The 25419-nt window shown below is 39.3% G+C and overlaps 4 protein-coding genes across 5 annotated transcripts in view; all 4 read left to right on the top strand.

Annotated features, from left to right (window-relative positions):
- The window catches only part of sec24a (SEC24 homolog A, COPII coat complex component), a 38639-nt gene extending 29826 nt beyond the window's left edge, over positions 1-8813 (top strand). The window contains exon 25 of the transcript XR_001659530.1: positions 8796-8813. The gene's annotated coding sequence lies outside the window, so the exon portion shown is untranslated. The remainder of the gene's footprint in view (positions 1-8795) is intronic.
- On the top strand, positions 103-1311 carry LOC103155751 (uncharacterized). The gene is made up of 2 exons (XM_016663799.1): positions 103-896; positions 1057-1311. Exons 1-2 carry the CDS (start codon positions 263-265, stop codon positions 1215-1217), a joined length of 795 nt encoding a protein of 264 aa, XP_016519285.1. The 5' UTR covers positions 103-262; the 3' UTR covers positions 1218-1311.
- Positions 3303-6528, top strand: LOC103155752 (calcium signal-modulating cyclophilin ligand-like). Its single transcript, XM_007577561.2, has 4 exons — positions 3303-3601; positions 4452-4900; positions 5208-5273; positions 5717-6528. The coding sequence occupies exons 1-4, from the start codon at positions 3460-3462 to the stop codon at positions 5906-5908; spliced, it is 849 nt and encodes a 282-aa protein (XP_007577623.1). The 5' UTR covers positions 3303-3459; the 3' UTR covers positions 5909-6528.
- A 612-nt stretch (positions 8814-9425) lies between the features above and the next one.
- ddx46 (DEAD (Asp-Glu-Ala-Asp) box polypeptide 46) lies at positions 9426-25163 on the top strand. Of its 2 annotated transcripts, none has more exons than XM_007577558.2 (23): positions 9426-9576; positions 9756-9923; positions 10493-10615; positions 11400-11493; positions 11585-11753; positions 13012-13256; positions 13326-13436; positions 13972-14137; positions 14842-14962; positions 15410-15585; positions 15669-15790; positions 16796-16874; positions 17613-17695; positions 18844-19008; positions 19909-20071; positions 20164-20357; positions 21514-21651; positions 21733-21882; positions 21959-22186; positions 22703-22921; positions 23498-23642; positions 24616-24689; positions 24801-25163. In XM_007577558.2, exons 1-23 carry the CDS (start codon positions 9560-9562, stop codon positions 24846-24848), a joined length of 3198 nt encoding a protein of 1065 aa, XP_007577620.1. In that variant the 5' UTR covers positions 9426-9559; the 3' UTR covers positions 24849-25163. The 2 variants fall into 2 exon arrangements, with proteins under 2 accessions (XP_007577620.1, XP_007577619.1); XM_007577557.2 differs by having other exon boundaries at positions 11400-11505.
- The last annotated feature ends 256 nt before the right edge of the window (positions 25164-25419 follow it).

Raw genomic sequence — 25419 nt, 5'->3', positions numbered from 1 at the left:
TTCAGGTGGAAGCGAACATATAAATCGACGCCCCCCCCGTGAACAGTGGCGCTGCATGCCCACGCATGACAATAAAACTCTGCCGAGTCGGTAGTACGGGTTCCTCCCCCAATCGGCAGGTTGTTGGTTCGATCTCCGCTCCATCTCGTCTGTACCTGGGGATTACAGTTTCCTTCTTCTGTCAGACCCCCATCTGCACCCTCACTGCAGATGGGGGTCAAGAAGTAAATGCAGCCCGTTCACCCTTTGAGACAGCTTCAAAATGCCAAAAGTCTGTGATGTGTTGGTGGTTCTAGAGACTGAGATTAATGTTACTTTCATGTTTCTAAAGTCGTTGGTCACAACAGAGTTAAATTTAAAAACTACCGGGAAAAGTGGATCAACAGTCTTAAAAACAGGAGGTAACTCGGTGCCAGAGTTTGCAGCGACCAATGAACAACCAAGCTTTCTTTTGATGGAAGTACTGCCACCTTTTGTTGAGTTACAGTGGTGCAAGTTCCTCTTTAACTTCTCTGCTCTGTTTTTCCTTCCTGCAGCTCAGGAGAACATCAGAGCTGAAACTGGGCAGGATGTGATTCTGCCGTGCCAAACTCCTGACAACAATCCTGTCATAGTCATCCAGTGGAGGAGAAATGATTCGGTATCTGAATACGTTCTTCTGTTCAGAGACGATCAGCTGGATCCAGACAACCAGCAGCCGACTTTTAGGAACCGAGTGGATCTGCTGTTCAGGCCGATAAAAGACAGAAACGCGTCTTTGGTCCTGAAGAACGTGACGGCTGACGATAAGGGAACCTACGAATGTCGAGTTATTGAGAGAGACCCAAAGCGGGGACAGAGAGCAGGTCTAACATCTGAACCAGTCAGCATCGTCAACCTGGACGTTGTTCCTCCTGGTGAGTCCGTCAGCTGGTTTGTCTTCCTGTGACACCAAAGATCCTGCTGCTGTTTCCTGGAAGCAGATAAAGTGTGGCTGCAGGCTGCAGGCGAAATGCTTTTGGTTTTGTTCTTCATCCGTTTCCAGTCTAACGGCTGATCCATGTTTCTGATCTGCAGGCCAAAAAGACGACCAAGAAGAAAACCATGTCAGCCATCGAAGACGTGATGCTCTGATCGGCGTGGCTGTCCTTTTGGCTGCTGCAGCTGCTGCTGTCAGCTGGAGGAAAATTAAAATGGAGCTATCTGCAGAGGAACATCAGATGAAAGAGCTTCCCTGATCAAATTTCACTTCTCTGTAATTTTAGGCAGCGGTAATTTCTTCCACCAGCCACTCAAAAATGAGCCACTATTTGCTTAAAAGATGCGTCTATGTCAAGCTTGTCAGGTGTCAAATAATTTAACGAGGTGAAATTATTTCATTTATAGATCTGAGAGGGATTTATTGTTGAGGTGTTATGTGTTTTCAGGCATGTTTTGCCATTTTATAGCACAATGAAGTAACTATGCTGCCTTCAGTTCTTATAATAATGCTGTAAAGGGAAATCCCATCAGTTTTTTAATCAAATGCAGGGATTTGAATGGGTTAAAAAAAAACATTAGGCAAAATGAAAAGCTTCATTTATTTCATATTTATAGTAAAAAGAATCAAAGCAACACTCCAGGTATATTTCTTATGATAACATAACATGATGTAAAGCTGAAATTTGCATATCTTCCCCTTATTTCTGTAAAAGTAGAACAATGTACTATTAAAGTGTTCAGAGGTCAAATCACACGTAAACACATCTTCATCTAAAACCACGTGGGACAATGGAGATAGTACCTCAAATCTCAATGGGATTAATTTGATAATTCATAGATTTTGTGTTTCATTGCAACTCTGTTAAAATGTACCTGTAAATATTTATGTTTTTTTATTACAGGTATACTGCAGATAATGTAGCAATATATATATATATATATATATATATATGTTATATATATAGGGTATATATATATATATATATATGTATAAGCGTACATGGAACGACATAACCAAGTGGCGGGCATAGTGTACAGGAACATCTGTGCCGAATATGGACTGGAAGCCCCGAGGTCAAAATGGGGAACGCCCCCAAAGGTGGTGGAGAATGACCGAGCTAAGATCCTGTGGGACTTCCAGATCCAGACAGACAAGATGGTAATGGAGAACCAACCGGACATTGTGGTGGTGGATAAAGAACAGAGGAAAGCCGTTGTGGTGGATGTAGCAATACCAAGTGACCACAACATCAGGAACAAGGAGAAACTGGAGAAATACCAGGGCCTCAGAGAGGAACTGGAGAAGGCCTGGAAGGTGAAGACCACAGTGGTGCCTGTGGTCATCGGGGCCCTCGGGGCAGTCACCCCCAAACTGGAGCAGTGGCTCAAACAGATCCCAGGAACAACATCAGACATCTCAGTCCAGAAATGTGCAGTTCTAGGCACAGCCAAGATACTGGAGGAGAACCTGAAGCTCCCAGGCCTCTGGTAGAGGACCCGAGCTCAGAGGATGAAAGAGAGAGAGAGAGAGAGAGAGAGAGAGAGAGAGACCACCCGCGGAGGGTGAGAAGGGAATTTTTTTATGTTATTTTGCAGCTTAAAGCTGCTATGATGTTCAAACTAATTTTAACAGACAAAGCTTTATATATTCACTGAAACGCTCATCTGCTTCTACATAGGATCTTTGTGCAGACTTCTGATGCTGTATTGTAACTTTTTTGTTTCATGATTTATTGATTTAATGTGTAGCATGCTTTGTTTGAATTTTGAAACATGGAAGTTACAGAAAGTTATCCTGCTTCATAAACGAAGCACAATACTGTAAAAGGAACAGCAGTTTTCTTTTTGCTTGGTTTGTCCAACAATAGCACTGAGAAATCTGATCAGTCTGAAGTTCATTTAATCTTCAGGGTCGGAGGCGGAAATAAAATGTTTTAAAAATGTTGACTATCAAATGAGCATTTTTGTGGCAATTTTTCTCCATAATTTAAAAAAAAAAAACATGCAGTGAAGTAAAGAAATTGTGACACTTGAATCAGCTTTTGGTCACAATTAAACAAGAACAAGAAACAGTAAAATCATGACATAACCTGGTAAAATAAAAGTGTTTTCAGTTGGTTTAAAAACTTCCACAGAGTCAGCAAAACTAAACTGACTCATATTAATCCTTTACTTTTTCTATTTTTCTGGGTTTTTATCAGTTAAAAGCTTTAATCGTTTCCCTTTTTGAATTCAACTCCAACTTTTCTTTGATAGTCTAACTCAGTGAAATGCACATGGTTGTTCCTGTGAGGCAGCGTTCAGGGAAAAACAACATCCTGCCTCATTCCCGTTGGCTGCTCTTGATGATGTCATCAATGTGCGCCCCGTTTCTTCATTCTGTCGTGTTTTCCGTGAGGCATTAATCTGTTAGAAGCTTTTGTTCCACCTGCAGCGTGCTGTTAACCCGCTGGTCGTGTTTTCTGTGGTCACACCGGGAAGTGTTAGCTGAACCTGGGCATGGAGGCCGCGGAGGAGAAGACGGGCTCCATGTCTGCGGCTCAGCTCCGGGCGGAGAAACGGAGAAGGAAACTGCTGCTCAACTCGGAGGACAGAATGAACAGAATCGTTGGATTCGCTAAAAACGAGCCGGATCACAGCGGTAGGCAGGCACAGAAAACCTGGAGACTGCAGGCTGAAACCTCCGGCTGATTATTTAGGTTTATCATTTTTAAAACGTTTTGGACGCCGGCCAAAACATCGCATCTGAACTGTCCACACCTGAATTCATAGAAAGAAGGAAAACGTTTTTAAAACTAAACAGATTCTACAAGTGAAAAGCCAGTAGATTTATCTCTAATAAACGAGTTACTCAAACACGGATCATATAACAGGGCCGGATTGAAGAGGATTAGGGCCCCTGGGCTACAGATGGTTTTGGTGCCCTATCTAAAACAAAAGAAACATTTTACTCATGCTCTTTACAGTAATGGGCAGAAATATACATCAGCAGGTGGCGATAGCTCCAAGTTAGTGCAGCACTATTCAATCATAAATAAGCACTTTAATGCCTAAAGGTCAATAACATATGTCCTTTAATGATCATCTGCAGCTAAAACATCCTTCTGACATTAACATGAGAACAACTCAGGCCTTCCTGCTGGATTGCCGTCAGTACAGTGTAGAGATGATCTGGAGATTATTTTTATTAATAATTAGAAAGCAAAAGGTGCTGAACAGATAAAAAAAAACTGAATTTGAACCAGAGGAAACTAAAACTATCCTAGTTGAGGAGTTCTGGACAGAACATGTTCTATCTTGCTGACCTTTTTTTAGAGCCTTTATACTCCAGTTAATGATTAGTGGATGATTATTTGAATAATCAATTCATCACATTTAATCCCATTAACTGTTTCAGCCTTAATTATTTTTCATCTTGTAAAATGTTGAGGGTTTTTTGCCATTAAAGGTGAAAAAAGTCAAATTGTCTCCAAACGTTTTGCTCTCTGCAGCAGCCGCCCTGCGTCCCGCCGAACCGCGCTTCCACCTGGATCTGGACAGGTCAGAGCCGTGGTCCTCGCCTTCGCCCAGACCGTCTCCCTTCCTGTCGGAGGCGCCGGGCGTCCGCTCCCACACCGCCACGCCGGAGAGGCGGGGCTCCCCGCTGCCGGACTTCGGCCAGCCTCGCAGGGCGTCTCTGGAGGGCGACGTCGGAGGACTCCGCCACAGAGCGAAGGCGGAGCGGCCATCAGACGAGGCCGGCGGCTCGCCGCGCCCAGGCCTCCATCAGTACTTATCTCGCTTCGATGACGCCATGAAGCTTCGGAGCCAGCTGGCCAATGAGAAGCCGGAGCAGGACGGCGGTTCTGACGTAGAGGAGTTCGATCCGTTTCGGGTCTTCCGGCTCGTCGGCAGCGTCCTCCTCGCAGTTTTCGTCAGAGTTTTCGTTTGCAAGTATCTGGTGGGTCAGCCTGCTGCTAACATGAAGCTACAGGATCCAACTTATGTTTTTATCAAATCACAGGATTTTTAATACGATGGAGGATTAGGGCCATTCTAATAAAAAGATAAAAAATTAAAACACAAGAAGAAAGTCATAATATTACAGGAATAAAGTTATAATATTACAAGAATATAGTCGGAGTAATATGAGAATAAAGTCATAATATTGTCGTGAGTTCACTTTTTGCATTTTCTAATGCTGTGTTGTATATTGAAGATGCACAGAAAAGCTAGTTTAAAATTTTCTCCTTTTTTCTCTCTTCCAGTCAATATTTGCTCCATTTCTGACTCTTGAACTTGCCTACATGGGATTGTCAAAATACTTCCCAAAGGTAAAGTTACTCTTCTATATTTTCTTTTAACTAAATGTAAATAATAAATAATTGAACCTCCTGGTAGGTTATTTAGTTTTATCAGCACTCCACTGTGGAATATCATAAATTAAACAATTTCCAAATTTTTATGACAAATTTAAGTAAAACTTAATATTTTCTATGAGAAAATGAGGAAAATAAAAAAATCTGTTATCTGGTTGTAAAAATGCTTTATTGAATTCAATTTTGTTTATTCAAAACCACTCCAATTTATTTCAAATTAATCTGAAAATACACAACAAATCAAAATTACACCAACATATTTGAATCATTCAGACAGATTTAAACCTTTTTAGTCAGTTTTAGCGTTCAGTCCTCTAACTTTAGTTTTGTTTGAATGACTATTTAAACATATTTTCCAGTTTTTGATCACCTGCAGGATATTTTTTCTGCTCCTTCAGGTGGAGAAGAAAACCAAAACCACGGTTCTGACAGCCGCCCTACTGCTGTCCGGCATCCCGGCCGAAGTCATCAGCCGCTCCATGGACACCTACCGCAGGATGGGCGACGTCTTCTCCGACCTCTGCGTCTACTTCTTCACCTTCATCATCTCCCACGAGATCCTGACGCTCTTCGGCTCAGAGACGCCCTGACAGAACAAAACCACACCTTCTTCTTCTTCTTCTTCTTCTTCTTCTTCTTCTTCTTCCCCCTCCTCATACCGATGAGGCTTACTCGTTTGCGCCCCCTGTTGTTTACATTCTGCTGCCTTATGTTGAGGGCTGCACCCCCTGGATGGGCTCTTCAGCTCTAATCAGAGTCCAGTGTCTAAACCTGCATGTTGATTTTACTGCTTACAGAAACTCTGGAAGAGGTTTCATGTTTTGACTTTGTTTGCATACCAGGTCCATGCTCTACAGAACACTGTAAAAAACAGAATCTGACCAAGTATTTTTCATCTAGTTTCCAGTACAAATATTTGAACCATTTGAATTTATACAAAACTAACTTACAAGTAAGTTTTCAGAAGCTTGTTTCGAGTAAATAATTCCTTAATTTCGATGAAAACGTTCCAGTTACACTGGCAGATTATTTAACTTAAAACTACATTTTCCGTTAAGAGCAATTAAGGATTTTGATATAATATGGAGCCATTATGAGTTACTAGAAACAAAGAGATGCTGCACTGCAAAAACACTAAATCTTACCAAGTAGTTTTAGTGCAAATGTCTCAAGTGTCCTTGAAATAAGACAAAACTAGCAATAAACTGCAACTTGTTTTAGATTAATAATTCCTAAATATTGATTTTTAAAAAAAAAGGTATTTCCACTGGCAAATTATTTCACTTATGACATTAAAAAATTTCTTGTTATAAGAGAAACAATCTGCCAGTGGAACTAGAACTGGGTTGGTAGGTAACAGGCTGTGGTTGCTAGGTAACGGTGGAGTTGTGTTTATGAAACAATCTACCAGTTGGGTTGCTAGGTAACAGGCTGGACTCAGCTGGGGTTGCTAGGTTACGGTGGAGTTCTCTTTATGAAACAATCTGCCAGTGGAACTAGAACTTTTCATCGATATTTAGGAATTATTAACTTAAACTCTTATATCTGCTGAAATGTTACTTGTAAGCTAGTGTTGTCTCAGTTTAACCTAATATGATATTTGCACCAGAAACTAGAGAAAAATACTTGGTAAGATTTTGTGTTTTTACAGTGACAGAGTTTAATCAGCTCATTAATCCCAATAAAGGATTAAAATCATAACAGAAAGAATGGGTGATATGGTCAGGGAATTTTCTACTGTTACATTAAAGGGGAAATATGACAATTTTATTAATTAATAATCTCCATAATTTGTTGATACTCATGATGCTCATTAGAAATTAGCGGGGCGGCCATTTTGCTTGGATATGAGGAGAAATGTGTCATTATTTTAATCCGTTAGTCGAGGAATAAATAAACTGAAATACTTTAAACTGTCTTCATGTTTAGCGTAGCGTTAGTAAAGAATGTGGAAGAAATGAAGGAGTTTAGATCTGATTCTATGATCTTCAGGTATTGTTTACAGTAGGATTAAAACCAGATGAAGTTTTATGTTTGGGTCGTTTTCGCTCCATCCTTCAGTTTAAAGCCATTTGAAAGCGGTCGGCTCGTTGCTGCCGTCTGTTCAATCGGTGGTGAATGTAAAATACGTGTCAGCATTATGAACAAGGTTTTCTGTTTTTCCTCTGAGTCTGATGAAGCATTTAGCTGTGGAACATATAAAAACATAGTGTTGCATTGTGTGTTTGTGAGCATAAAGTTCCATGTTTGTGTGAACCAGTGGGTTTTGTGAGCTTCCTTCAAGCCTTTTGTACAGTATTTTCTCCGCTGTCCTTGCTCCTATTTAATCCTAAATTAATTTATTAATGCTGTTTTTTATGTAAATGAATTGGTGTGATTTATTCTACAACTTATCTGCTCTGTTTCATATTTTTTGATAAATTTACTTAGACAGTCTTAATGGCTGTTGTCGTTTCGCTGAGATTGAATAAAAGCGATGTTTCAAACTGAACAGCTCATACCAAATAAACGGCCCCTTGTCTGACTTATTCTGTACGTTTCTGTTATTTGTCTAATTTGGAGGATAAACTCTGAGATTAACGAGGCTCTAGCAACACTTTGTAAATTTATTCTTAATCTTACAGTTTAACCTGAAAATAAGATTTACAGGATTTTCTCTTAACTGCTGCTTGAGTTTTCACTTCAAGTAAAAATAATTTATCAGATTAAAGGAACATTTTGAAAATAACCTTTAAGCAGGACTTAACATTAATTTCTACATTGGTGTTTGTACTAGTTTCATGTGATAGTCTAGGCTTAGATATTGTGTTTTCAATAAAGGCTTGAAAACAGTCTGAGTGTAATTCACTTTGTGAATTGAGTTACTGAAGTAAATTAGCTGTTCAACAATATTCTGTTGATGAGCAGATATCTATTGAGGTACATCTAAAATATGTGAATATTGTGAAAAAGTTAATTTTCTTTGTATATTACATATTCGGTGAAATATTTTAAGCCACTTTCTTGTAATTTTTATGATTATGGCTTTCAGTTAATGAAAAACCAAATATCTACATCAGAAAATTAGAATATTTCAATAAAGTTCAATATTGGAAATTCATGATGTCATTTGTTTATAACTGCCTTATATTCATAATAACTAACCACTTTTCATCACTTTTCTTTATTATACCACTGCAGTGTAATGTTTCCTGGTTATTTCATATTTTCCTCATAAAACTCTTTGAACTGCCTTATTGCTGTAATATGCAGTACAAATAAACTTGCCTTGTGTTACATTTAGGCTACAAATGTTGAATCCTTGTGTAAATACAGAAAAATATGGGGTTTTCATTATTTGTAAATTATTATAATTAAAATGGAAAGAAACAAAGGCCACACACACACACACACACACACACACACACACACACACATATATATATAATATATATATGTGTGTGTGTGTTTCACAGTTTCACTTCCTAAATGACAATTTGTGTGTGTTTGTGTGTCATCCTATTTGCATTGTAGCTACATTGGTATAAAAACAAAAAGCAGAAAGCAAATATTACAGACACTGTAAGTTAAAAACATCCAGTGATCTGTGATATTCATGTGTTTACAACATTTTTGTTTGTTCTCTTGAAAATGGTGGACAAATATTGTTCAAAGTTCTTAGCCAAAACTGTAAAAAAAAAGGGTGAAGATGATGAAAATGTACATTTGTGATATGAAATTTGCCAAATATAATAATTAGATTAATTGCCAGTCTTCTCCCTGCGTTAGTATTCATATCATAAAAACCATAAATAATATGCTCATACTTGAGAGAAAATGTAGTGTCAATGTTACAATTTATAAAGTTGTTGCATTCTTTCTAAAATCTTCTGACAAATCCAGAAGAAATGACTAATTGTTTCTTGATTTGTCTATATATTGCCTTATATATATATTAAATACTGTATTGATTAGTTGAATAAAATCTGTGTAACAGTTTAAAGGAGACATCTCTTATTTTGCTATTTATCAAAGTTTCTGATTTAATGTCCACACCTTTTCCCACAGTAAATCAGGGGCAGATCTGTGACGCTTTCTTCAACCTCCGAACACGTGAGGGCGCTCTCTCTATTTTTACCACATGCTTGTCGCAGTTTTCATACGTTTCTGCGACACAAACAAACCATCGTCTGCATTTCGAGACGCATTAGTTCCCTTAAATCAATTTGACCTTCATTTAGTGCAACTCTGGTTAAGTCGGAATGGGACGTGAGTCCAGGTGAGTCCAAGTTTTTTGCCTAATTAATGTTTTAATCGTTTAATTGGCAGTTTTATGTGATATGCTAACATTAGCATGCTAGCTAAAACGGATGTTGTTGCACGTTCTCTAGTCGATCAAACTCTTGCTGCTTAGTTATGATTTTTCTTTCTTTTGTTATGTTGTTCCTCCGCCAACAGACACTACAGGAAGCGCTCAGCGTCCCGCGGCCGGTCGGGCACCCGGTCGAAGAGTCGCTCCCCGGACAACAAGCGCTCAAAGAAAGACGACCGAGACCGAAGCAGGAGGGATCGGTCCAGGAGCAGAGACCGCAGGAGGTCCCGGTCCAGAGACAGGAAAAGAGCCCGGTACGTCCCGGTGTCACCCGGCCGGGAAAACACCAACAAAAATAAACTTTAAAATTCATGTTTGTAACAAAATTTGATGTTTATGCGACTTTCAGCTTCTGTATGCAGCTACAGAAATTATACCTGTTTTATTCGAGATTATATTTCTTTTATTTCTGTATATTTAGTAATTCGTTACAGTTTAGTTAACTGAATATACTTCTGAGTACCTTTTTCATTTTTCAAAGAATTTACTACAGTTTAACTTTAAAAGTCAGTGTAGTTTATTAAAATGTTTGCTATATTTGAATAAAATATAATAATAATAATAATAATAATAATAATAATAGATTTTCTTTAATTATTAAAGTTTAGGAATTAAGGAATTTGTAGACCAAACCTTTTCCTCCTGACCTCTGCAAAAAGTGAGGAGCAGAAAATCAACGACTTGTTGAATTAACTAATCACCTTTGATAGAAAGAAAATCAGATTAAATTAACAGCAGTCTAGAAGCAGCTGCCTTCATGCTATAATTGAAGGTATATTTTTATTCCTTTCTGATTTCTCTGGTGATTGTGTCTGGTGTGCAGGCGGTCCCGCAGCAGAGACCGGAGGAGGTCCAGAAGCCGGGAGAGGAAGAGATCACGCAGTCGGAGTCGAACTCGCAGGTCCCGAACCGGCAGCCCGGCAAAGAGCAAGAAGTCAGATGAAAAGTGAGTTTTTAATTTTCTGAGTCAGAAAAGCTCACAGCGTTTCATCCCCTCAGGTCCAGGCTGGTGGAAACATTTCATCCCAGCTGGTTTCCAGTCCTAACAATTACTGAGAAGCAATTAATCAATCAAAAGCTCAATAATTTTCATTCTGATGAAGATTCATTTTGTCTAGAAAAACATCATAATCCATGTTATTTATGATTTCTGTTGTGTGTAGTTTTTATTTCCGTTTCATTTATCGGTTTTCATTACTATGTTTCATTTTAGATATTTAAAATATTTTCCTGTTCAGTATAAAACGTTCTTTACAAAAGAGGTTTGAGAGGATGAACTTGCGTTAATGTGCCATTATCATTATGTTGCATAAAAACAGTTCCAAACAACAATGTTATCGTTTATCGTCCAGCAAAATATCAGTTATATTTATTTCACCTGACAGTGAAATATTTTGATACATAATAAGATAAATCAGAGACGCTTAAATCTGACTGTTATGATTCTAATCCTCATTCTGGGTGGAAAACTAACAAAGTTAGAGATTAAGGAACTTCCATAAAATCAATCTGCTGTGAATTTTTCACATTTAAATTTAGTAGATGACTTTCATATCATATATTATTTTAAATATTAACTTGTACAAAGAGACTTAAAGTGGATCAATAATGGAGAGAAAGAAAGCCATCAAAACTGTAGATGTGCCATAAAAATGATGAGTTTTAAAGAAATGTATTACATTTATTAAACTCCAATGAAATGTTGTTTTGGTTTTGTTTTGTCTTCTCAGAGCCAAGAGCAAAGAAAAGGAAAAGGAGAGCGTCGACCCAGTTTCCGAGAAGAAGAAGGTGAAAGAGGAGAAGGAAGATGAGAAGGTGGAGGACGTAAGTTCAAAAGTGTGTCTCCCAGATTTTATTGACCTCAGATGTTCCCCTCATGGTGGCAGGAAAACCTGATCATTTCTTGTCTTTGCAGCAAGATTTTGACCAAAACAAACTGGAGGAAGAAATGAGGAAGAGGAAGGAGCGCGTGGAGAAATGGAGAGAGGAGCAGAGGAAGAAGGCGATTGAAAACATTGGAGAGATAAAGAAAGAACTGGAGGAAATGAAACAGGGCAAGAAATGGAGCCTGGAGGACGACGACGGTAAGGATAAAAAAACCAGGAAATTTACCCAAACATGGGAATATTTATGGGAATATTTTACGTCTCTTATGTTTTTAGTTGTTACTAAAAATAAAACCAATTTACTGAGCAGTATTTAAAAATGCTCTATCAGATACTTGGAAGATGAAACTTTGTATCTCACAAATATTTTTGACCTTCAAGATAAATTTTGTTTTAAAATGTTCCCTGTCATGCCACACTTTTCAGATTTGAAAAGTTTCTTTCACTGCAAATATATGCATGTCTTTGCAGGACTGAGTCCATTTGTGAAATAATTGTCAAATAATTTGGTCATTGATTAACTGGAGAATACACTCAAAAAAATGAAAAAACGGCCATTTGCAGAAAAAACCAAAATATTCAGAGCAATAATTGACCCAAAACTGAACAATAAATATATAGATTTGCATTTAAGATAAAAATACAAAACTCCTAAAGTGGAACAGTTTGAGCTTCACTCAGTTCAAATTCTGCAAAAAACAAACTTCATATTAATCTCCTTTTCATATCCAATCGTTAATCAATCAAAAAGTTTTTCACATGAATCTTTTTTTAACTGCAGATTCATCCTTCACTACAAATGATCAAACTTTCACTAAAGGAAGGTTATGTTGTTAAACTTTAGGCATTAAAATGTTTTATTATTTACAGTATTTGAATGAATTTGTTTAATTTCTCCATCTTTTAATGTAATTATGTTAATGAATAAAAAAATAAGTAGTTAAATAAAAAAATCTGCAGAATATGGAATTTTTAAATCAGATTATCATCAGAATAATCAATTTCTAAAATAATTGTTATTTGCAGCATTTGTGTTGTTGTGTCTCCAGAGGAGGAAAGTTCCCAAAAATGATCCTGAAGTAAGAGTAGAAATACTTCGACATGGTTTTACTCAACGAAAGGAAAAAGTATCTGGTTAAAAAGTAAACTGATCAAATTATCAATCATTTAATGTTTAAAGATTACACCACCAGTCGGACCAGAATATGATGATAAATGGATATTTTGGTATTTTAAGAACAAAAATGACAATAATTGATATAAGTAACAAAAATAACAAAATAAAATGTTTTCAAATCAGTTTCTTTCAATAAAATCTCAGAAACTTTAACAGAAGCTGCAGGTTTGATTCTGGATGGTTTTTGATTAAAACATGTTTGTTTTTCATTCAGTAGGAAGAAAATCCAGAAGTTTAACTCGGTAAAGTATAAAAACAGTTTTTTTTTTTAAATATCAGATGACGATGAGGAGGGTCCTGCTCTGATGGAAGTGGATGAAGATGAAGAGGAGGGGGAAGGAAAGGAGGAGGGAAAAGAGAAGGATGCAGAGGAAGTGAAGAAGGAGGAGGGCGAGGCTGAGAAGGAGGCGCCGATGGAGCAGCAGGTGGAGGAGGACGAGGTGGATCCTCTGGACGCCTACATGGAGGAGGTCAAACAGGAAGTGAAGAAGTTCAACATCGGAGCCATGAAGGGGAACGATAAGGTGAGCGCTTCACTGTGAAGGAAGTTAAAAGTTTATTTCCATGAGATATTGATTTGTTTTAATCAACAGAAAGGAGCAACGACAGTAACCAAAGTGGTGACGGTGGTGAAGACCAAGAAACAACCGATGACGCACAAGAAGAAGGGCGAGCTGATGGAGAACGACCAGGACGCCATGGAGGTGCGGCGGAGACCCGCTTAGCGACTCCATTTCACCAATTAGTCTGATTAAGATTTAACTTTTGGAAAAATCTGGAGTTTTTTTCTCATCAGGATAATATGTCCCTCTATTTCTGTATCAGGAATAGAACTGTAGTAATATGACAATAAAGCCGAAATATTGCAAGAATAAAGTGTTTAAAAATGAGTGACATTGATAAAATTATCAATATCAGGACTTTGAGCAACAACTGAGAAGTAACCAACCTGAGGTGATCATATTAGGTTTTAACTTCATTTAAAAACAACTTTTTCTCATATGTTTTTCTGCTAATATTATAATTACATTTTCATAATGAAACAAACATTTTCATAGCCTAATCCTCCGTCGTGCAGCTCACAGAAGAGATGACTGAAATAAAATCCACTTCTTGAAAATATTCTGTCATTTTTTAGAAAATTAAGGAGAAAAAACCTCTTCAAACTGTTTGTTGTGAAAACCAGTTGGATTTAATTTCTGAGCTGCTGGTGCCTAACATGCTGCCTTCCTCTCACAGTACTCATCGGAGGAAGAGGAGGTGGACCTGCAGACGGCTCTGACGGGTTTCCAGACCAAGCAGAGGAAAGTTCTGGAGCCGGTCGACCACACCAAGATCCAGTACGAGTCGTACCGCAAGAACTTCTACGTGGAAGTTCCTGAGCTGGCCAAGATGACCACAGAGGGTCGGTCCATACGCCTGACTGCACAAACACATTGCCTGTCACTGTTGGTGATTCCACTGGAAAAACTGTTGTTTGAAGGGGAACTTTTACTCCAAATTCACGTTTTGCACATTTTTGTTCTTCAGTTTGGATTTCTGCTGCTTCTGAAATCAGAACAAACTCTAAAAAAACATCCAGTTGTTTTTGTCCAATAAGTTTTTTTTTTGGGTGTCTGGAAAATGAGCCATTTCAGAAACAAATCAGCTGGCACTGCATGTTGCCTAGCAACCCCAGTGGAGTTCCATCCGTTACCTGGCAACCGAAGCAGAGCTTCAGCCCGTTTGGTCAGCTGGTTTTCCCGCTGTATGTGCTGTACAATGGCTGCTGGAAAAGACAAAAGTTTAGCTGTGCAGGAGGCTCCACTAATGCTTTTCAAACATGTACAGTTGTATAATTGTCCATCTGTTGCAGCCATTTTGTTGTGAGTTGGGGGCGTGGCCAGCAGCAGCTTGTTTGGATTTAAAGTGACAGAGACCCTGAAACAGCTCAGACTGAAATCTGATTATCTAACAAAGATTGAATGTAAAAATTGTAATGAACATGTTTTGAATGGACCATAGAGCGATCCTAACCGGCTGCAGGAATCTTTAGATGTTCAAAGTGATATTTCTTCCAGATAAGCGACCGGTTGTCCTCTTTAAACGAATTATGTTTCCTGTTTCCAGAAGTGAACGCCTACAGGCTGGAGCTGGAAGGCATCATCGTCAAAGGCAAAGGTTGTCCCAAACCCATCAGGACCTGGGTGCAGTGCGGCGTGTCGATGAAGATCCTCAACTCCCTGAAGAAGTGAGAGCAAAGATTCTCACTTTCATTTATTTTACTACTTTTTTACCTAAAAATACAGAAATTAAAATGAGGGAAGTTAAAATAAAGTTAGATTTTTACAATTCTCTACAAAACTATGAGCCCCATCCTGTTAATCTTGTCTGAAATTACTAAACCATACAGAACCTTACTCATGTTTTTATGTTTATGTACACAAAATAACAGAAAATAGTTCATAAATATGAATTTTAAATAGTCCACAAGAGGATTTTATTTCCTGATTTGGTGACTTCTGAAGGTAAATGCTTATTTAGGGGTGATCTGAACGTCCTGGTTGGTTTATTTCTTATTGCGACAGGCCTGGTGACGATGCAAAGCGACTCATTTTCAGGGGCGTGATTTCTTTTCAGGCTCCTGTGTTCAGTGACATTAAAGCTGATTCATGTTTTGTTTAATCGATGAAACCAGACACGCGTATGAGAAGCCGACGCCGATCCAGGCCCAGGCCATCCCCGCCATCATGTCCGGCAGAGACCTGATCGGCATCGCCAAGACCGGCAGCGGGAAGACCATCGCCTTCCTGCTGCCCATGTTCCGCCACATCATGGACCAGCGCCCCCTGGAGGAGGGAGAGGGGCCAATCTGTAAGGCCCATGTCAGAAATGAATGTTTTATTGGAGTATGAAGCAGCCTGGAAACTGACGGACGCCCTTTGTTTCTGTCACAGCTGTAATCATGACTCCCACCAGAGAGCTGGCTCTGCAGATCACCAAGGAGTGTAAGAAGTTCTCCAAACCGCTGGGGCTGCGAGTGGTGTGTGTTTACGGAGGGACGGGAATCAGCGAACAGGTACGAGAACCTCCAGGCAGAGCCGCCTCGCTCTGTCCGGCCCAGAGAGCTTTAAATAGGCCGCTTTAGAAAATATCCATCAAATCACCAGGAAACGAAAGCAGAGGGACATGGAGGAAGAAACATGGAGTGATTTACTGATTTAGCCTGAAATTATTCATCCAGGATTTTTTGATGCTAATTAAGAACTTGAAATATTCAAATACTGATTACATATAAACAGAGTTGGGCAGTAACTAGTTACATTTACTTGAGTAACATTTTAGAAAAAAATTACTTTTCGGAGTGTTTTACCACACTGTACTTGTATTTTTACTCTTGAGTCAAATTTCTGGATTTTCTTCCCACTGAATGAAAATCAAACATGTTTTAACCAGACAGACTCAAACCTGCAGCTTCAGTTAAAGTTTCATCAGTTTTTTATTGAAAGGACCTGATCTGGAAACATTTCTTATATTTTGTCTCTTACATGAATTATTATTATTTTGGTTCTGAAAACACCAAACTTTTCAGTTGGCTTCATATTTTGGTTTGTCTGATGATTTAAATATTAAATGACTGATAATTTGATCAGTTACTCAGTTCTTGAGTAACTTTTAACCAAATACATTTTTACTCTTATTTGGCTAATTTTGTGGACGGCTAATTTTTACTTGAGTTAAAATATGTTAAAGTGTTTCTGCTCTTAGCTGAATAATATTTTTGGTAACTCTTCCTATTTATATGAGTAAAATAATCTCTTTTAATGAAAGTTTGGAATCTTTAAAAAGCATTTAAAGAGCTTAAATCTCCCTCACTTTACAAAAACTAAATGCATTTCAATTGTATTTTGTCTGAAATGTTTTATTTTGGTGCTTTTAGACGCTCTACGCAGACTGAATTTACCAATATTGAAAATCAAATTTAAGCTGCGTCCTCTGATACTTACTGATTTCACCTGGAGTTGGATGCTGATTATATGGTGATTTCTGTGGAAGTTTTCCTGAGTGTCGTTGCTGGTTCCAGATTGCGGAGCTGAAGCGCGGAGCAGAGATCATCGTTTGCACTCCAGGGAGGATGATTGACATGCTGGGCGCTAACAGCGGTGAGTTCAGCTGAATCCATCCTCCTCAGGAGGACGTTGATGTGATTTAGGTTTTGGTCTCAGTTTTTATCCTCACCAGTGCCTTTTTACTAAACTGTTGACATTATCTGACCGCTTTTGGGATCAGTCATTTCTACAAGACAGTGATGAGTTTCCTGAAGATCAGGGCGAGCACAGGTAGGTGGGATCCAGGTTGGGTCGTTCATGATGCCTCCTATCAGGGACTTGGATTAGACCGTTCATGTAATTATTACCATAAATAAACTTATTTCTGTTCTGATGGTCCAGCAGCAAGTTAAACGAACTCTCTGGGGATAATTGTTAGCATGCTAAATGCCACATGTTGTTAGTATTTTTGAATGGTAACACCAGGGTTTGTGTCTGGCTTCCACACATGCGAGGTAATCTGTAATTTGTTTCCCTTGTAGGTGATGGGCTCCATCTCTTGTTTTGTATCTTGAGGCAGTTTTCTGACTTTTTCAGGTCCCTCATGTCCCTGAGATGGTACGCAAGACCAGAGTCAAGCAGAGTCAGGAATCTGAAATGCAGCCATAGGAGAAAAAATATATGTTTTGACATTTGAATACATTAAGTAACTTTAAGTAGCCTCATCCTGAAAGCGGCTGTTTGCTAGGTTAGCTGGATGTTTCTAGAAAAAGGCAGGCTGCTTTTTTTGTGGAGCTGAATTCTCCTGATGACTGATTGTTCTTCGATTTGCTCCTCTTCCTTGGCGTGTAGGCCGGGTCACCAACCTGCGGAGGGTCACGTACGTGGTGCTGGACGAAGCAGACAGGATGTTTGACATGGGCTTTGAGCCACAGGTCGGTGTTTCTACCCGAACGCTAACAACGTCTCTGAACGCCTTTAAATCACATCTTCCCCAAGACAAAAACAGCCAAACGGTTTATAGTAAAGCTGTTACAATCACACCGTTTGATTTGTCCTCAATGGAATAACCGTTAGCGCACGGCGCTAGCATAAGCAGAAGCTACTGCTAGCAAAGCAACGACCAGGACGTCACCTCTAAAACAAATTTTACATGTTACCTCCAGGTTTGCTGTGTCTGTCCTTTCATTGAGGATTTTGTTTGGTTTTATTATAAAATCAGTTTTACTTTTCCACTGTATTTTTTTGTAAACACGTTTTTATGTCTGGGTCGAGAGAAATGAGGTCACAGTTCAGCTGGAACCTGAAGTCCTGAGTCGTCTCCGTCTATCCAAGTCCTGCAGAAAGGATTCAGTCATTTATAGATCTCATTTCTCTGCTGTTCAATATCTCCAACTTCAACTAAATCTTATGGAAAGGGTCAAGGTTTGCCACAAGTTCTCTCTTGGATTTTGTTGTGGACTTTGACTAGGCCAGAGATGTCCAAACATGTTGAAAGTTCTCAATGGCCCCAAAAATCAGATTTTTATAAAACTTTTCTTGTCTGTCCTTTGAGTATGTGTTGCTGTATTTAGTTGTTGTTAGTTTTATAAATCGATAAAATCCAGATTTTGGTGCGTCCAGATCTGATTCAGATTAACAGTTGGACGAAGCAACAAGAAAAAAAAGAAAAGGTGTTATCAGTAAAAAATCTCCACAGCTCCTTGGACTAGGCCGTTCTGACACATGAGTATTTGCTATAAACCTGGTTCTGCTGTCTCCGCAGCATGATGCTGCCACCACCGTGCTTCACAGTGGGGACAGTGTAATCTTACTACATTTACTTCTGGGTTTTCTTTAGAGTTGTAAGAGTTGAACTTCTCAGATTAAATGGGAAAATGTTTCATTTCTTTATCATTTCTAACATGTCCTCCTTTCTGTTATTCTGTTACCTAAAGCTTAAATGAAATGTTTGCAATGACAAAATGCGAAAAAGTTTAAGGTTTGCAAGCACTGGCAGTTGTGCTGCTTTATTCAGATTTTCACAAGGTAATGAGACAAAATCTACAAAATCTAATTGATCTTTCACGTTGCGGTCGTGCAGGTGATGCGTATCGTGGACAACGTGCGTCCCGACCGACAGACGGTCATGTTCTCCGCCACCTTCCCCAGAGCCATGGAGGCGCTGGCCCGCAGGATCCTGGCCAAGCCCCTCGAGGTGCAGGTCGGAGGTCGCAGCGTGGTCTGCTCAGATGTGGAGCAGCACGTGGTAAATAATCCTAATCTGAATTATTCTCAGAGATTACATGTCCCTTCTATCTACACTGCAAAACATAAAACCTTACAAAGTATTTTGTCTGGTTTCTAATGCGAATATTTTACTACACTTCAAATAAGACAAAACTAACAAGAAAGTAAGAGTAGAACTCCTTCAACATGTTTCTACTCAGGTAAAAGTAAAAATTACTCAAAAAGTGTTTGGTCAGAAGTCTGAGTAACTGATCAGATAATCAATCATTTAATGTTTAAAATTACATCATCAAACGGACCAAAATATAAAGACCAAGTGGAAATTTTGGTATCTGAAGAGCCAAAATGACAATAAATCATATAAGTAACAAAAAATAATAAAATCAGACAAAAATAAAATGTTTCCAAATCAGTTTTTCAATAAAAAACTTTAACAGAAGCTGCAGGTTTGAGTCTGTCTGGTGAGTTTCTGGTTAAAACGTTTCATTTTCATTCAGTGGGAAGAAAATCCAGAAATTTTACTCAAGAGCAGAAATACTTTATAATAAAATTACTAAAGTACAGTGTAGTAAAAGTAAATTTTTACAAAAAGTAAATGTAATTGGATACATGTGACCAGTTACTACCAAACTCTGTTTATAAGTGACTTTCAGAGTTTAAGTTAATAATTCCTCAACGTTTATTGAGAAAGTTCTAGTTGCATTGACAGTTTGTCATTTTTCCTGCCAAGTGAAATAACATCAGAAATAATTGACTGGAAACAGACTCATGCGTCTTGCTGAAACTTACCTTTAAGTTATTATTACTTCTGGTGAGCTGCGATGTAGAAACTTAGACCAAAAGTACTTGGTGAGATTTACTGTTTTGCAGTGGAGCCACTCCAGCTTATAGTTTGATATGTTTTCATTTTCTCTGTCAGCTGGTGATTGATGAGGAAAAGAAGTTCCTGAAGCTGCTGGAGATCTTGGGTCACTACCAGGAGAAAGGCTCAGTCATCATCTTTGTGGACAAACAGGAGCATGCAGACGGCCTGCTGAAGGACCTGATGAAAGCCTCCTACCCCTGCCTGTCTCTACATGGAGGTGAGCTTAGATCAGCATGGTGTGCATCGTATTCCGGTTGAATCTTTTGCCGGTGATCTTTGAGAGTTTCCGTGTCGTCGTTTTCCTCCGAGGCATCGACCAGTACGACCGAGACAGCATCATCAACGACTTTAAGACGGGAGTGTGTCGCCTGATGGTGGCCACCTCAGTGGCGGCCAGAGGCTTGGACGTCAAGCAGCTCATCCTGGTGGTCAACTACAGCTGCCCCAACCACTACGAGGACTACGTCCACAGGGCGGGGCGCACCGGCAGGGCGGGCAACAAGGTCCGACACCGTTACTGCTCAAACTCTGCTCTGTGCTCCAATGCAGCTGCTGACAGGACAAACCACAGAACTCTGAGGAGTCTGTCCATGTCTGGTTTACCAGATTCAAATTAATGGGTAGTAACTAGTTACCTTCACTCATTTACTTCAGTAACCTTTTGAAAAATGTCCTTTTGGGAGTTTCTTTACTACACTGTGAGTAATTTTATTATGAAGTATTTTTACTTGAGTTAAATTTCTGGATTTTTTTTCCCACTTAATGAAAATCAAACATGTTTTAACCAGAAACTCCCCAGACTCAGACTCACACCTGCAGCTTCTGTTAAAGTTTAACAAGTTTTTTTATTGAAAGAAACTGATTTGGAATCATTTTATTTATCCTGATTTTGTCATTTTCTGTTGCCTGTATGAATTATTGTCATTTTGGTTCTTAAAATACCAAAATTTCCACTTAACTTTATATTTTGGCCTGTCTGATGTCATTTTTAAACTTTAAATCATTGATCATTTGATCAGCTACTCAGTTCTTCAGTAACTTTTTAACCAAATTCATTTTTTACTCTTATTTGAGTAATTTTTGGATGGCTACTTTTAATTTTTCTTGAGTAAAAAGATGTTGAAGGAGTGCTTCTCTAAGCTGAGTATAATTTTGGGGAACTCTACCCACCTCTGGTGCTAATCGATTAGCTAATAACGGCCAGTTGGACCTTATTTTGGTGTTGTAGTTTGGCCGCCATCGGGTCGCGTTTGTCGTTTGATTCTTACCCAGGAAGCACATCGGCTAAACCGTGAGAGAAACGGTCACTGAGACTGACTAGTATATATTCCATTGAGGGAAAGGAACTTTAAATACACCTTTTCAACAGGCGAGGGCGCTCTTTCTCCGTCTACAATCAGACATTTAAGCGACTTGAAACCATTCCTCCAGACCCCATGGGCACCCATCCGCCCCCCCAACCCCCCCTAGCTCCGCGCCTGATTGTCCAGCTAAATGCTAACTGACTTAGCATTAGTGTGTGGCTGTGAGCTGATATAAACTGTAGGGGAGCTTTGTAGGTGTGATTAGAGGAGGAATCGTCTTCTTTTAATGGATCTTTCCTTCTCTTGCTGCTTCTTTTTGCATTTCTAGAATTAACAGCTGATCTGTTTCTGGTAGGGTTACGCGTACACCTTCATCACAGAGGACCAGGCTCGCTACGCTGGCGACATCCTAAAGGCCTTGGAGCTGTCGGGCTCCGCTGTTCCTCCAGAACTGGAGCAGCTGTGGGCTTCCTTCAAGGACCAGCAGAAGGCGGTGAGATAAATTTATTAAAAAATAATACATTCTGTTTAAATCAAATCTGAGCTTTAAATATTGCTGATTCCTCCCATGCAGGAGGGTAAGGTGATTAAGAGCAGCAGTGGCTTCTCAGGGAAAGGCTTTAAGTTCGATGAGACGGAGCATGCTCTGGCCAACGAGAGGAAGAAGCTGCAGAAAGCTGCGCTGGGACTGCAGGACTCTGACGATGAGGACGGCGCCTTGGATGTGAGGAACGACCCGCCTGTTAAAACGCTCTAAAGGATCTGTAATCCTGCAACGTTCCAACCTCTCCTTCCCTCAGATCGAGGAGCAAATAGAAAGCATGTTCAACTCTAAGAAGCGGGTGAAGGACCTGTCAGCTCCCGGCGCGGCCACCGGTCCCGCCGGCGCCGTCACGGCTGCAGCGGCGGCCCCTGGGGGCCCGGCGGGCCTCATGCCCGGGTCCGCTGGAAACAACCAGAAGCTGGAGATGGCCAAAAGGCTGGCGCTCAAGATCAACGCTCAGAAGAACCTGGGCGCCGAGGCTCAGGTGGGTCAGGCCGACGGAGGCGATTCTGCCTGAGGTCCAGGCAGGAGGCACAGAAACCTCAAGTTTCTTAAAACATCGTTTTGATGTTTCACGGTTTGGAAAGTGGTTTAGATTCAAACTGCACAGTTTTGTAAGAAAGTCCACTTAATGTTTGATTAAAAGTCTAAATTTGGAAATCGATATTCACAGTTGAAACCAGATATTTTCATACACTTTATAAAGTCACACTTTTCTTTTCTCGCTGTGTGAAGTTTAGTCAGAATGAACATTTTTTGTTTTAGGTCAGTTAGAATTACAAAAATTATTTATATTTGACAAAAGCCAGAAAGTTTGCAAAAACATTTTTAAAGAGTTTTTTTGTAATTTTCTTTGTATTTTGTGTTTAAGTATTTAATTAAAAGTAAAAAGTGCAGTGTAGAAGAAATACTGCGAAAAGTAACATTTTTAAAATAGTTGCTGAGTAAATGTAACTGGTTCCCGTCTGTCTGGTTCTGTGTTTTCCTGTTCTACCTGCAGGACGTGATGCAGCAGGCCACCAACGCCATCCTGCGCGGCGACCCCATCATGACCCCGTCGGTGTCGGCCAAGACGATCGCGGAGCAGCTGGCGGAGAAGATCAACGCCAAGCTGAACTACACGCCGGTGGAGAAGCTGGAGGAGGAGCGGCAGGCGGCCGAACAGGCCGAAACCGTCAAGAGATACGAGGAGGAGCTGGAGATCAACGACTTCCCTCAGGTCAGCCGTTTCATGACCTCAGTTCATCAGCTGGTCGATCGACTCGTTTCAGCTCCTTCACATAAATACATTATTATTTTACTTGTTCACAGTAAAGGTTATTCCTTCCCTCTAAGCAGAATATGAAAAAAACTTAGAACAGATTAAAGTATGAATTATTTGTATAAAGAACAAACTAAATCCTGCATATGCAGCAGGCTACAGATTTTAAATTTAATAACAAATCAATTAATTGCATAATAAATTAAAACAAGTTCAATAATTCCCATTTGGATGAGTTATCATTTTTCTCTTTCTACCAGAAACTGGATGATACATGTCTTCAGTCTGGTGTTTTGGTCTCAAATAAAACGACAAATAAAATGAATTATGGAGTCTCTAAACAAAATTATCCTTAAAACAAGTTTAGTTTTTGGATATTTAAAAATGTCAGCTTTGATATTTAAACAAATAATCGTTCTTAACTGGGCAGAAACAAAGTAAAAATGTTGATTAGCTATGTTTTTCTGACGAGCTGCCGCCTCATTGTGTAGTTTTACAGAAAGTTAAATGTGTGGTGATGCTTGTGTTGTGCAGACGGCCCGGTGGAAGGTGACGTCTAAAGAGGCTCTGCAGAGGATTGGAGAATACTCTGAGGCGGCCATCACCATCAGAGGAACGTATTTCCCTCCAGGCAAAGAGCCGAAGGAGGGAGAGCGAAAGATTTATCTGGCTATTGAGAGTGAGAACATTTACTGCTTCCTGCTTAGATACGCAACACAGAATAAGTCATCTGGTGTTTTATCTGTGGATGGTAAACGCACACAGACGCATGCAGAGACACGCAGGTGCATGCAGAGACACGCAGGCGCATGCAGAGACACGCAGGCGCATGCAGAGACACGCAGGCGCATGCAGAGACACGCAGGCGCATGCAGAGACACGCAGGCGCATGCAGAGACACGCAGAAACACAAAAACACACGCAGACACATGGAGACAACCACATTTCTCAAAATTATTAGATAAAGTTTGCTGATCTGCTTTTTATTGTTCTTATTTACACGCCTGTTCAGTTTCTGACTTATAACATGGGAAAAATACAAAAAAACTGAAGCTGATTAATTGTTTTGATATCAATATCTGTATCAGTCCCAATATTATAAAAAATCTAGCTCAGGTATGGATTCTATGGCTGATCCAAAGGGCAGATCTATTCAGTCAGATTCTGTACATTATTATTTATTTTACATTATATTTAGGATTTCTAGCTGCACTTTCTGAACCATTTGGAAGAAAGTTTGTTGCAGTTTAATTTTTACAGATTACTTTAGTCATTTTTTTTGTTTGTTTCCCTTTGGCTTTTATTCTAACTTCACTGACTGAACAAATTAAAGTTGTTTTTACATGTTTGACCAGATGGTGAAACTATTTAAGTTCTCAAATAAATTTGTAATTCAGTTCACTTATATCTGTTTTTAAGGAAGAAGAAACGTTAAATCTTTACTTTGCACAATATTTGATAACTAAAAGTTTTACATTTGGAAACAAATGCATGAACGTTTTAAAGTGATAGGCTTGTGTGCGCTAATTCTTATTTGCTTGACTTTTCTCTTGAGTTTCAGGCCTTAAGGCCTTTCTAAGTCCTTAATTCTCAGAGAACTTTGATTTTGAGGTTTTTTTCTTGTAGTAAAGTGTTTCTGTTCTGTCTTTTAGGTGCGAGTGAACTGGCTGTGCAGAAAGCCAAAACGGAGATTACACGGCTAATAAAGGAAGAGCTCATCAGATTAGTATGTGTCGTTACAGATTAGCTGTGTTTGGTTGAATATACATAAGTGACATTTGCTGTTTTAAATTCTTTAAAATGTGTAATTGTCTCATTTTTTCCTTTTTTCCTTTAGCAAAATTCCTACCAGCCAACAAGCAAAGGCCGGTACAAGGTGCTGTAGAGGAAGCGGCGAGGATAATCCGATGTCACGTTTATCTCTGCAGTTTCATCAAAGTGGATGATGAATATTTTAATCTGTGTTTTAATGTTTCATTGATTTAGTTTGTATTTCCCCGACTGTCCAGCCGTTTTTCTTACGCTCTCATTCCACATTTAACATTAAAGCAACACGTTTCTCCAGTGATCTGGTTAAAGTATGTTTTTATTTTTAATGGAAAACAAATTTAAGTCAAATTTGTTTGCAAATATTATGTTGATGCAAAGATAAAATATTTCTAGTTTTCTGGTTGCTGAAGAAATAAAGGCAATGTGCTCAGATATAGTTAATTATTCAGCAGCTCTTGGTCTTTATATTATTTATAAGCGGTGGGATCCAGATGTGTCTGCGGCGACCGAGCCGACTTGTTCTGCCGGTTCGTTTTAGTGAACAACTTCCTTTTAATCCTTTATCTGCATTTAATGTTGGAGTCATAATCAAATTTTACCCTCTCTCTGATTGGCTGCCATGCAACTAACTAACCAATGAAACTAAATCGCTCATCTTGCTCCGCCCACTCACTTTCACAGTTGAG

Source organism: Poecilia formosa, unplaced genomic scaffold, assembly GCF_000485575.1.
Source record: "Poecilia formosa unplaced genomic scaffold, Poecilia_formosa-5.1.2 Scaffold446, whole genome shotgun sequence".
Taxonomy (NCBI): domain Eukaryota; kingdom Metazoa; phylum Chordata; class Actinopteri; order Cyprinodontiformes; family Poeciliidae; genus Poecilia; species Poecilia formosa.
This window is presented reverse-complemented; position numbering and strand designations above follow the sequence as displayed.